This window comes from Megalops cyprinoides, chromosome 25, assembly GCF_013368585.1.
Source record: "Megalops cyprinoides isolate fMegCyp1 chromosome 25, fMegCyp1.pri, whole genome shotgun sequence".
Lineage (NCBI taxonomy): Eukaryota > Metazoa > Chordata > Actinopteri > Elopiformes > Megalopidae > Megalops > Megalops cyprinoides.
In genome coordinates, this window is record NC_050607.1 from 18,155,421 (window position 1) to 18,168,948 (window position 13,528).

The 13,528-nt window shown below is 45.7% G+C and overlaps 1 protein-coding gene across 1 annotated transcript in view; it reads left to right on the plus strand.

Annotated features, from left to right (window-relative positions):
• Positions 1-3,789: 3,789 nt before the first annotated feature.
• The window catches only part of LOC118771736 (semaphorin-3D-like), a 33,656-nt gene continuing 23,917 nt past the window's right edge, over positions 3,790-13,528 (plus strand). Inside the window, exons 1-2 of the mRNA XM_036519742.1 lie at positions 3,790-3,913; positions 9,195-9,346. Coding sequence (XP_036375635.1) covers positions 3,790-3,913; positions 9,195-9,346 — 276 coding nt within the window. The remainder of the gene's footprint in view (positions 3,914-9,194; positions 9,347-13,528) is intronic.

Here is a 13,528-nt window from a genome sequence, read left to right on the forward strand (position 1 = left end):
TCAGGGCAATTTCATGTTGAAGTGAATTGTGTTCATGTGAAAAATGCCTGCGTGGAGGAGGTGACCCTAACAAAAACACGTGCGCACACACACACACACACACACACACACGAATGTATGCACACACACACCTACACGCATGTATGCACACACACACACACACACATGCACACACTCACTCACACACACACACACACACACACACACACACACACGCACACACACTCACTCACACACACAGACACACACACTCACACACATAAACATGCTGGCATAAGGCACGCACACACACACACACTCACACACACATACACATGTATAAACACTGATACACACGTATACACACATACACGCGCGTGCACAGACACACAAACACACACACACATACACACACACACACCTTACCCAGATATGCGTGGCATATCATCTGTAGAATTTCACTTTTATCATTGTTACGTACAGGATAAAGACACTGGCCTCTCTGTAAACAGGCCGTCTGCTTTATCGGCCGCCTCAGGTTTAGGGGTGCAGAGAAGGGCACGCATTACAGTGGCACTACAATCTCTCCCGTGATTCTGAGGACCTGTGCTGATATAAACAGGAGTGATGGAGTAGGTGTCAATGCGGGAGGCCACATTCCTCACAGAGCAGTCGGCGGCAAGCTGTGCTCAGCCACGTCACAGCTGATTCCTCCCTGCACTGCTTTACAATTCTGGCTGCGTTGAGAGAGAGAGAGAGAGAGAGAGATTCTGTTTATTTCCATCAGGCTGTTTGGAACAAATTTGTTACGGGCGGTAGATTCGTGCAAATTTCGCAATCGAACTGCGCAGCAAAGGCGGACTCATCGGTTCACGTTTCTGTGTCCGGGCCGGAGGAAGAAAACGCTGGCTCGCTTTTTGAATCGCTTCGGGGTGATAAATGGGGTTTTATCAAATTCATTTATTTTGTCAGAGATTGTTTAGGTTGAAGCGGGGCCTTTGATGTATGAGATGTGTGTGGAAGACTGGCCTCATCATTTATAACCATGGTTTAGCCGGGCGTGAGCTCTGAGCTGCCTAGAAAAAGATGCGTTGAAAAGAAACAGTGTCCTCCAGGACTTCACGAAGCTGTTGCTGGATCCCTAAGAACTAGGTCTTCAGAGGGATTGTGACCCCTGGAGTAAAGGGTTACCCAAATGGCAGCATCATTACAGTCTCCCCTTGCCCTCAAGTTCAATGCAGGCCAGCTGATTAATGAATATGAAACAATGTGGGAATTCCCCTGTAGTGAGACTGCTGTTTAGAACGACAGAAAAGAAACAAGGGAAGGTTGCAAGGGAATGACGAACAGACAAATTGAGGTGGCTCTTTTTGGTCAAGGCTGACTGTGTGTTTGCATGGATTTAGAAAACAAAGATAGGCGCCTGAAGAAGTCACCATCTGGTTGGTCGGAAGAAGAGCCAATCAGAGCAGTGCGGAGCTGAGGAGGTGCCAGGGTGAGCAGATGGGTGTTCTCACCGGGGTCTTCCCAGTCACTCATGGAGCCATCAAAAGAGATGCACCCCCCCACTCACCCCACCCACACGTCCTGGGTAAATTCTAACCTGGTGTGTCTCTCCACGTACAGGGCAGTGGAGAGGCGTGTTTTAGCCCCAGCTGCTACACACTCTCACCATGGATGCAGGAACCAGGAACGGCAGGCCCAGGAACGCTCCCCTTCCACTCTGGGTGTTTCTGCTGTGGATTCTGCCCATGGTTCACGGCATCACACAGAGCGTCCCAAGGGTCAAGCTCACATACAAAGGTAAGAGAGCACACTCAGAAGCACCGTGACTAAGGCTCTGTCTGTGGAAATGGAGAGTAAAAATCTGTCCAGATGTAGTCATGACTTCGTAGCATATATATATTAGTGTATTTAAAGAAAAGTACTTTTATACAAGTTTATCACATTGTTGCTTGTGGAGATTGCCTCTGTGAGTTGATTCAAACAGGGCAAACCTAAACACAGTATAGGGAAGAATCAATATATACTGCATAAAATACCTATACCTTTGGCAAGAATATGTCTATTACATGGAATGCATAGCTGTGTATTGCAGTCATTTCTGATATTCGGATAGTTTTGCTGCAAGGATTGCGGGTTACTGCTGATGCCACAGAACAGTGCCTTGGGTCTTGGATCGCTGGATTTAATAGAAGCTGTGTTGCGTGGTGTGTGTAGCAGAGATGCCTAAGGGAGCCTGGATTAACACAGGCCTCACACCTCCGCCACACTCACTCAGGCCGCAGTGATTTATGAGCGGAGGGCGTGCGGGGGTATCTCGTGTGTCTGGGAGACGCTGAAAATCACACAAGTGGATTATCGGCGGCTAAGGCGGTCTTTTCTGTTCAGTCCAAGGGCTTGCGGTTTGATTTCTATCAAGTCTGCCTGATGGCTAAATATCCTGTTTAATGTCTAGAGCCAAACCGGCATCAAGTGTTCCTTTTTGTGGTGCCAGTTCAGGCTACCGACCGTGAATGGAGCCATGGCTACAAATGGGCCCTTCAAAATGAGCGGTCAGCCATTCTTTCAGTATCTTTTCAGTCAAGCAGCTCTTGCAGGGGAGATGTAGAGAGCGCATCGATCATCCGGGTTATTTGCAGCACACGAAACAAAACAAACTCCAGGCCACAAAGCTGAGGGAACGCAAGGCAGACAAGAGAAGGTCCCCCTCTGGTCACTGGTGAGCGTGACGGTGACAGATGCAGTCGGCAGGTAGTAAAGTTTGAGTGAGGGGCCGCTCAGTCATCCTTAATGCGCTGTTTGGCAACAGTAACTCCTTCCTGACAGCGTCCTCTGTGGCCAAGTAAATCTCTCTGCCACGCGTCGCCGCGGCAACATTCCGCGTTATTGATGTCCGCGGCGACAGGAGGGGAAAAACAGTGCGTCCCAGAAGGGACGGCTCTTTCTCGGGAAAGTCGATTAGAGCCGGCGTTGGGGGTCCCTCCCGTGATTTGTTATGTTTACAGTAGCCCGCCCCGCGGTGAGGCTTGCTTGCCATCGTGATGATGCACTTTTGGAGCTCTCGTGAGCCAAACGCGGGCTGTTTATGTGTTGAGCGAAGCCATTAACGCTGCAAAGTCATGGCTCAGCAAAATGCCCAGGTCAAAGAGGGACCCGTTAGAGGCCCTCAACATTCAGCTAAGCATTGCATCTTGTTATATATGGGCAAACTCGCACTACTTAGTTTCAGATGGATTCATTATCCTAGGATGCCTGGCTTGAACATGTGTGTGCTCTCGCCCACCTACAGGAGCAGGACCTAACAGGTCGCATTTCAAAACGGAATATTTGATATTTAGTATTGAGTTGACTTTATGAGAGGTCACAACTTAAAAGTTGTCTGTTTCTGTCATTTGGAAAAGGGAGAATCGGAGCATTGGGCTAAACACCCTTCTACTGTGTGAGTTAGCATGGGTGATTCAGCTGTTGCTTCTCAAACAAAACAGGGAAAGGAGTTGATTGGCACTGGGAGAGAGTGGAAAACAAATCTGGCCCCTTCCATCACTGAGTGTGCGGGCATGCGGAGAAGTTCCCGTGCTGCTAAAGCTTCTGCTTTAACGGTGATTGAAACTGTAGAGTCAGAAGGGACAGCTTCTGCTCAGATTACTGCCTGGTCCTGAGCTGTTTCCAGCAGCGGTATCCCAGACCTGTGGACCAGTACCCTCAGCTTTCAAAGCTTGACCTTTGCTGGTCTTCCAAGGCGGACTTCGCTCAGTGTAAAATCTGTCTTAACTTCTTCATCCTTCTATCCGTCATGTGTCAGCGGACATGTTGAAAATGAGACACCAGGACCCAGAAGTGCGGCCTGATGAGTTCCAATGTGCCTCTACCTCAGAGGGGATTCAGGCTGGTTACCCCACCGACATCCCAGGGAACCACATGACCCTGAGAAGTACAGTACAAGAGAGTAATGTAGAAAATATTTGTCAATAAATCTTAGAGGGGAGTGTAGTTTCTCTCTCAAAGTGGCCTTCACAGCAACAGATTCAGGGCCAGAAAGTGCGATAGGAGTTTGATGGCTATTAAAAGTCAAACAAACACCTGTCCCCTCTAATTTCTTCATGCCATGAAAAAAATATATCAAGACTAGGTTTGTGGGAGTCTCCCGTATTTTATGCTGACCCATCTTGCTATTTTCTTCTTTAGTTTCTGAAGGGAGCAGCCCTGAAACACTTCAAAAGCTTTCTATCAAAGATGATCAGTGATTTCGCTCTCTCTGATGTTGCAGCTGCTATTTAAAAAGTAAGCCTTGCAATATGTGGATGCAGATGGACTTCCCAAATGAAACTCACAAGTGCTTGTATTCCTGTCTCTCTTTTGCCCGTTTAACTATAAAAGGCAGTGCGACTTTTCATTACAGCTCAACAATGATTTTATTGCATGACTTCTGAGTGCTATTAGTCTTTGTTTATGGTTCTCTTTAGCTTTAATCACGCGCAGATGATAAAAAGATTCAGTATTTCAGTCTTTGTAGACAAGATCCAGAAGTGCTTGGGCCACTGTCTTTACAATCAACATATAAACAGGAAAAAAAAAAAAAAACAAAACATCACAACCCTAATCCTCGATAGGCTTTTATATCAAGACAGGAGGATTGTGTCAGAGACAGGGTTGCGCTGCTTACAGTACATGCGACCAGCAACATTAACGTGGCCCATCTTTCTGAGCCAGTTAAAACCGGTCAGAAACAAAGACGACGTTGAACATTGTAATGGTCTCGTTTTATTACCATACTCTGGGTCATCCTCGTATTCCTCTTTTGTGTACAGAAAGTCCAAAGCTTAACAGGGACTTTGAAAGGATATCTGCCCCTCCGAACTGGTAATTAAACTGGGGAATCTTGCATTTGCAATGAAATCCTTCCGTCTATGTGGGCCAGAGTGAATGGGAGTTCTTTTCTGTATGGCATCTGTTCCATTGAGCATAATTGGTGGTGTTTCAATGGTCAGCCATGGAACTGGATATTAAAGCCAACTGTGGGTCTCATTGTCTCAGACCCATTAAGTCCTGCCCTCTCTGAGAAAGTAGAAGACTATTGCATATATTAAAGTGAGTTCAGTGGACCTCGTGTCCACATCCATCGTTTTGAAGATGTCTGCGGTTTATAAAAGTTAGCGTTAACGTTAGCGTTTAGCGTAGATATTTACGCAAGCACACATCCACCTCTTTGGCAGATGTTTTTGTTGAGAGTGACTTATAAAACTGATACGGCATACTTGAACACCTATCACAGGAGTTGCCAATTTATCATTGACCTATCCTGACCTTGAATGTGACAAGATCACTGGCTGCCCCGGCATGCCCTACACCAGGTTACGTATGATGAAAGCACGTTAGTGCAAGCCCACCTGGAACCCATACAGATTGCATTGCAGTGCCTGCAGTTCGTGCCTTAACATGAGAGCCTATTAGAGCAATAATGGGTGATTTTCAACCGGACTGAAATCGCCCGAAAGGGGTACTCCACGGAACACAATTTGACGCTGATTGGACTATGATATTCAGAGGCAGGACAAACTGTCTAGAACAGTCACATTTAGCGTAACACTGTGGTAGAATGTGATAGAAAAATTCCCTCCCTTTCCCCCTTTGGTGGTGCGTCGCCTGACCGTCCTAAGGAACAAACCTCCCCTGGCACAATTGCAAAACAAAAACAATACAATTTTCGACAAGGAGAGATAGTAGAACGCAGCTATACTAGCGAAATAACCATGTAATATCCTGGTAGATTTCGTCACAGTCACACAACGATATCGAGACATTATATATATACATATATACTGTATATCGTTACATCCCTGTTACATTCTGTCATGGAATCCAGCATTGGTTCATAATAGTGATGTGACAGATCATACAAATGTGCCTTGACAATGTCACCAACAGACCACAGAAGAAAAGACATTGCTCACAGTTCTGTGCAAAATACAGCACCTGTCAAATGTTTGGACACACTTTTCTTTCTTTATTTTTACTATTTTCCACATTTTAGAATAATAGTAAAGCCATCAAAACTATAAAATAAAACAAATCGGACTATGCATCGACCCAAAAATATAAACAAAGTAAAAAGTATAAACAAATCAAAACTTATATCTAAAATCATATACTTTAGAATTTTCAAAGCAGCCAAAAATATATGTTTTTTAAATTAAAGATTTTTTGGAAAGAAATTCACAGATAGGCATCAACTTCACTGTTTATATTTGTCTAAGAAACAAATTTCCAGCATTTATGCATAAGTCTTTAGATCAAAATGTCTTTGAAAGCATGTTTCCCGTTATCTTAATCAGGTGTGTCCAAACTTTTGACTAGTACTTTATATCAGTATGTCAGCTCTACTACTATCTAATCGTTGGAATTTTTGCATGTCAAACTGTTGCTTGGAATCTATTTTAGGTTGTCTGAAAAAAAAACCCCAAAAAAAACAACAAAAAACTAATAAATGTCAAAAAAAAAGTCAATAAATGTTTCGCAATCAGCCTCAGGTGAAATATGAGGACAGACATACCAGGCACACACTATGTCATGGGTACTTCCAAGACAGATTTTTCAATGCCTGGTTATGTCTTCAGACACAATCCCTGAATTTTGTTATCTTGTAGACCCACTCAAGATGCCTGTTAGCTGATCAGAAATCAGAATCAGAAAACTCATAAACAAAGGTCCAGCCAAGTCACATTTGCATAATTTTTTTTTTCCACGCTTTAACATGTCGAAATAGCTCTGTGACTGACATTTTTTGAAATGTTAATCCAGTCTGGAATTCTGTGCACAAGCGTGTTTGGTAGCTCTGGGAGTTTGTTCCTCCCTCACAGTGCCGCGCTGTTCAAACATTGCTCAGAGTCGAACATCTGTATCAGAGTATTTGTCGCATATATTAACGTCAATCCCAATAATACTTCTGAGAACAGAGCAGCTTTGGGGAAAAAGTGACTGTGTTACAGTGGAAATTCAGAACGCAACTTCCGACATGACTGCGCCCGGTCAGTTGGCTTAAGGCTGTGAGTAAGATCAGCAACAGTTTGACACGTTATCTTGTACAAATAAGTAGAAAGAGTGTGTCTTCAATGCCAGCATTAATCAGGGGATATTGAGTTGAAAATGAAAATCGAGTCGAAAATCGGGAGCCCTTTAAATAACCTGTCAACCAAACCTGCTGAGTCTTTCATTCTGTAAGTTTTTTCTCAGCATGTTTATAGAACAGATTGTAGACAGTGTGCCAAGTTGTCAGTGGTTTAATTAGGGGTGGGGGAGAGTCGATGTGCAAATATTTGTTCGAAATAACCCGGTTATCCCCTCGAACCTGGGCCTAATCGAGGTTTCAGGCCCTCCAGCTCCCCTTACTTCCTTTCTGGATGTGTCCTGGTGGATAGTACGGAAGACTCTTTGCTTGCAGTGCTGTAGAAAACCCACAGGGGGGTCCCTGAGCAGGTCATGGCTGCTAAAAGGTTTATAATGTCAGGGCTGTTCCTTAGCGCACCCTGCCTCTCCCTTTCTGCCGGACAAATGAACGAAGGAAGAAAACACCTGCTCAAATCAAAAACAGGCTGCTTCTATTTTTCTGCAGAAATGTTGTGGGAGGTTTTGAAGTCCCAAGGGCTAGAAGCAAAATAATATATGTTACATATGTGATTTATGTTTGTCCAAAAAACAAAACTGTAACCATGTGTTGCTATTGTTAAATCTAGGTGTTCAAATATGACTTATATAGGTACTGTTCACTCACCATATTGGTTACCTTTTGCACACAATGTACGCACAGTTTAAAAAAATAATTGCTGCTCGTATGCTTTGGCTGTGCATGTGTTTTCCCCCCAGATGCAAACAGGTGGTTTGATAAAAAGGGAATTAATCAGGAATAATTCAGGATGCTGATGACTCTGTGCTTAAACAGCAGTGTAGTGTAGTGGTAAGGAGCAGGGCTAGTATCCAAAAGGTGGATGGTTCGATTCCCCGCTGGGGCACTGCTGTTGGACCCTTGGGCAAGTTATTTAACCTACAATTGCCTCAGTAAATATCCACCTGTGTAAATGAATAAAGTCGTAACCTATGTAAGTGGTTATGAGCGCCTGCTAGATGACAATAATGTAATGTAATGTAACCAAATCAGTCCAGATTGCTTCAGTAAGCTAGGGGAGGTTCAGGCACTAAGAAGACAGCTATCTCCAGCAGAGATGTCATTTACCTGTGATGGGGATTAGCCCTGTGAAATAAAGGTAACCATCTGCTGCAGATATTTTGGGTTCCTCCGTATCTGAGCTTGAACTTTGATCATGCCATAATCTGAGCTCCCGCCTGACAGACGCGCCCGGGAGCAATGCGGGGTCCTGATGACTTTAATGAAGGCGGTGTGACGGATGACCCCCGTCTCATCATCCGCGAGACAACGTTTCCCGCCTCTGTAACACTTGTAAGATGGTTATCAGTGACATCACCATTATCCTCACTGTCATTAGAGGATAAGACCTGCATTAATATACAGTATTATCTACATGTATTGTAAAATGGGCATGGCTTTGCATGTGTCAGATGGAGATTTCCATCGTCCTACACGCATGCTTGCAATGCTTGTAAAGTGAGACATGAATCTTTACTATAGAGTGGAATATCTGCTCTCGCCCGCATATGAAGAATGGCATTTATAAAGACCAGTTGGGTCTTTAATTCCGTCGGAGGAAGACTTTGTGGTTAAAGGTGGTGGGTTTATCTTCCCAGCTCACCTGAAATAATCACACTATTTGCAGCCGTGCATTTATTTTCTTTTTTCCTTTAGAAAGTGAAAGCCCTCACAGGAGTGCACTTTGTTGGTTTGGAGTGAATTCCTGGGGAGCAGGTCTGTTAAAGAGCCGTCAGGGCTGAGCAGTTAAAGCCGGCCTGGTGAAACTATTGCACCGTTCCTCAAAGAGAAATAGACCTTGACCTCGTGCAGGAAGCTGCATGTGTGTGTGTGTATGCTTGTCAACCTGTGTGTTTGTGTTTGTGTGTTTGTACCTCTGTGTCTCTGTATGAAGGTGTGTATATCTGTCTATATGTATACATACACACTGTAAGTATATGTGCATACATCTCATTGTACGTGTCTATACATAGTGTCTCTGACGCTCTCATATGAAGCATGTATACACCTGTATGTGTGTGTATGTGGCTGTGCTAACTCTGCTCCTCCACAGAGCTGCGGCTCTCAGGCTCGGTGATCCCCTTCCTGGGGTCAGCGGAGGGAGGCAGTCTGCTGCTGGATGAGGAGAGGGGCCGGCTGCTGCTGGGGACCAGAGACCACATCTACCTGCTGGAGCTGGAGCACCTCAACAGGAGCCCCAGGAAGGTAGGGAACGACCCGAGACCTGCTGGCACACTGCCCCATGCCCCCTCGACCTGTCCATGCAGGAGTCTAATGCTGCAGTCTTGTACATAAGTGAGAATCTTAGCCACCAGCTTCTGAGCTCATAAAGGAAAGGATTGAATGAGAGTATGAGAGTATGAGAGTCTTCCTCCGTAAAGCTATGGCAAACACGGCTACAGTGTCATTACTGAAAGAGGAATTCTCAGGCTCGTGTCAAGTCTCAACAGTCCTGACACACCTGAGACAACCTAGACATGAACTGTCAGACTCAGCAGGCAGAAGTATGCGGGTCTGTTGGTGTGCATGTGTGTGTGTGTGTGTGCCTGTGCATGTCTGTTTGTGAGAGTGTGTGTGTGTGTGCATATGTGTGTCTGTGTCTGTGTCTGTGTCTGTGCGTGTGTGTGTGTGTGGGCGCATGTGCTCATTTGCGTTTGTGACAGAGTGTGTGTGTATATGTGTGTGTATGTCTTTGTGTGTGTATGTGCATTTGTGAGACTGTGTGTGTGTGCGCATGTGTGTGTGCATCTTACCACAGCTCACTGAGCGGGGGCTGGCGTTTGCTGTAGGTTAAAATGGTGTGTGTGTGTGTGTGTGTGTGTATGAGCGTCACCGATAGGGCCAAACGGTGCTGCAGGTTATTGGCCAGTTGCCGCAGAGCCCTGGGTCACGCTGTAGTTTCCACAGAGTGTTTCCGCTATTCCTCCTTTCGCATTGGCCGGGCACCAGCAGGCGCCCTTCCAGGCCCAGTCTGCAGGTAACACAACCCATCAGCCTGTGCCCCCTCCGACCCCCTGGCTCAGAACGAGCTGAAACAACACTCTGCTGGGGTCGCGCGCCCTCTCCTGAGGTGTGTGTGTGTGTGTATGTGAGTACTGCACTCCTGCCTCCTGCAGACTCTAATGACCTCCACAGCAGGACAGCAAAGCGGAGCAAAAACAGAGTCTGCTCAGGGGCCGCGACTGCTTTGGGGGATAACTTTCACCATCGAGTGCTGAAATGAATGAACTTAGCGAGTGAGTGTGTGAGTGATTCAGTGAGTGTGTCAGTTAGTGAGTGAGTAAATGAGTGAGTCAGAGAGTGTGAGCGCGTGAGTCAGTGAGTAAGTGAGTGAGTCAGTGAGTGTGTCAGTGAGTGTGAGTGTGTCAGTGAGTGTGAGCGTGAGTGAATGAGCCAGCGAGTGTGTGAGTCAGAGAGTGAGAGACAGTGTTGAACATACACCAGATCAAATGAAGTGCTGCCTAGTGGACGCAACATTAACTAGAAATAAGGGAGAAAACCTCACAAAGCAGGCAGATATGCTCCAACGCATATCTGCAGTCTAAATGTCAACAGCGCAATGCCTCAGTCATACACACCACTCCACGCTCCACCTCCAGAATCAGACACCATGTCACCTCCATCACAACCATTTCCGTACCTCCATTTGCAGATGCCTGACACCACGTGTCCCCTAACACTCAGCTGCTGCCGGGTTGGACGGGGTCCCCGCTTCGGGCCCCGCAGACCGAACGTATTTGCGCAGCTGCGGGCTATTTCAGGGAGAGGAAAGGGTGTTTATTTGATTTCTATCTCCTTGTTTAAACTTCTAATCAGGTTGTGAAAGCGTAGCTTCCCAGTCACTGATAACAACTCAGTGCAGATACGAACTCTACCAGCAGCGTGCCCAGTCTCTCTCTAAATAAATAAAGACCTCAAGTGTGTAATATATTGTGTGTACAGTACGCGGACAGTTCGGATGGCTTAACTAGTTGTGTAAATATTTGGGTCATTTCTTTGCCAAAGTCCTTGAAGTGCTCCATATGAAGCATACTGGGTATATGTATATTTAAGGTACAGTCTGAGCACTTTTCCAATACATTCAGTCATCAAGATTGTAAAAAGTGTAATGACTACAGTTTTTATAATGTAATATTTAATGTGCCATTTCTTTCCAACTACATGCAGAGCCAATATCTTGTAATAACGGAGTGCTGTAGACAACCACATCCCCACATGCTAAGTACACATTCAGATGATTGAAGGCCCTGGAAGCTGGAGATGATGTGTGGTTTCTCCTCTCATGGCGGTGGGACACGGTGGCCTCGCGCTCTTTTCCTCTCTTCTCTATTCCCCTGTCTCTCTCCCTCTCTCTTTCCTTCTGTCTTGTCACTCTTTCCATCCTGTCTTCCTCTGTCCCTTTTCCCTTCTCTCTCTCAGCGTTTATCCCCCCTCTCTCTCTCTGTAGTTCAAATTCAAATTCAAATTCAAACAAGCTTTACTGGCATGACCACACAGATGTGCAGTACTGCTAAAGGAATGTTCACATAAATTTACAATTTCACTTAAGCCTCTCTCACTTCCTCTCCTTCTCTCTTCATCCCTCTCTGTCTGTCTCTCACTTTCTGTATCCCCCTCTCTCTGTCTCTAACTTCCTCTGTCTCTTTCTCTCTTTATCCCCCTCTCTTTGTCTCTCACATCCTCTCTCTCTCTCTCTCTCTCTTCTCTCGCTCTGTGGCATTTCTCTCCATGTAAATCCCACCCAACTGCATAAAAAGATTTCCACAGCACCGTTGTGTAGGCCACTTAATCCTCACTGGCACCATGGAACACAGCCGTCGCTACATGAGAGAGTCTCGCACTCGTCACACCCAAACCACACACCCGTTACCCCGGCAGCCCCACACGCTTGCACCCTGTCCCGGGCCAGAGCGGGGTTTGTGATATATAGGGTTTAAAGAGGGAAACCACAGGAATGGGCTAATGGTATCTTATTATTATTATTATGCTTTAAAAGAGGGCGATTGTAGAGCTGCCATGTGCTTTGTTGAGTGTCTGGGCTGCTGGGAACTCCAGGGGTTTTTTTTCCTAGAGAAATGTGTTTCCTGCATGCCAATGGGAGACAGAATTCCAAAGGGGTGAAAATGTGCCAGTTTCCCTGGAGTCTGTCCTGTCCTTTGAGTTCCTGTCACCTTTTGTTCTAAATTCCTCTTCAGATGGATATCTCTCTTTCACTCTGTCTCCCTGTCTGTCTGTCTCTCTCTCCCCCTCTCTTTCTCTTTCTCTCTCTCTCTTTCCCTCTCTGTCTCTCTCTCCGTCTCTCCCCCCTCACTGTCTGTCACTTGGTCCCTCCCTCTTTCTCTCTCTCTTTTTTTTCCCAGTGCTCTAGTTCCATCCAAACATTGTCATCTCAAACTGTTTGAAATCAGCAGCAAACACAATCTCCAGAAAAGCACTGTGCACTCTGACATCAATCCCATTGAAAGAGATACCGTCATTCCCTTTCATCATCAAGAAATCAATTACCTTCCATTAGATTTGATTCAGATATACAGCATCCTTCAGTTGGACCAGGTTAATGCTGAGAACTGAGCTGGCCTCTGGCAGTCTGGCATTGTTTCTTCCAGAGAGCATTTGGGAGTGGGTGGGAGAGTAACATTCTTTATTCAACCTTGTCAGTTTTTTGCTCCAACTAGCTTGCGTTTCTGCCCCAAATTTGGGCTCAGCGTGCGTTGTGCTGGGTTGTTTTCGGTACAGCACTTGCCCTGGAATGTGCGCAAAACACGCGTTATGATGAATTCCACCCCTGCACCCAGACTGATGTAATTATATCTTAAGAAAGGGAATCCAATTGAATGTCAACCGTGCGGGTTCAATCCAAGTTAAAAGCCTGTCTTTGGAGTATGAGGTTAGCCGTAAAGGAATGCGCTGAGTTTTGAGCGATGCTTCTCCCCGGCGGTCAGCACGGTGTCTTCCAACTTTGCGGAAAACGTTCCCATGTAAAAACATGACCGAATGCTGGCGCGGCAGTACCGCTGGCGGCAGATACAATGAGCGCAGTGCCGTTGAATAGCTCCCATTGACCTCGGAATAAACCGCACATTATCCGTATCAAATTACTTAAGGTCACCTCAGCGTGCGAGTTATGACACACTGGTCCTCTTTCCTTTGAACCAATATGATAAGATATGACTTTCCAAGGCATGTTTCTAAAGAAACGATACATTCACAAGAGGTGAAGGTGAGTTTTACTCATCCATTCTTAAGAAGTTCTGAGGAAAGACCGCTAAGTAACACACACAGCTCAGACGGGACATTTTATTGCTCTGTGTATCTCACCAGATTACGGACCTAGCGGTTCAGAGAGGACCCTAATCCCGGTATTAATCCAATAAACTCAGATAAAGC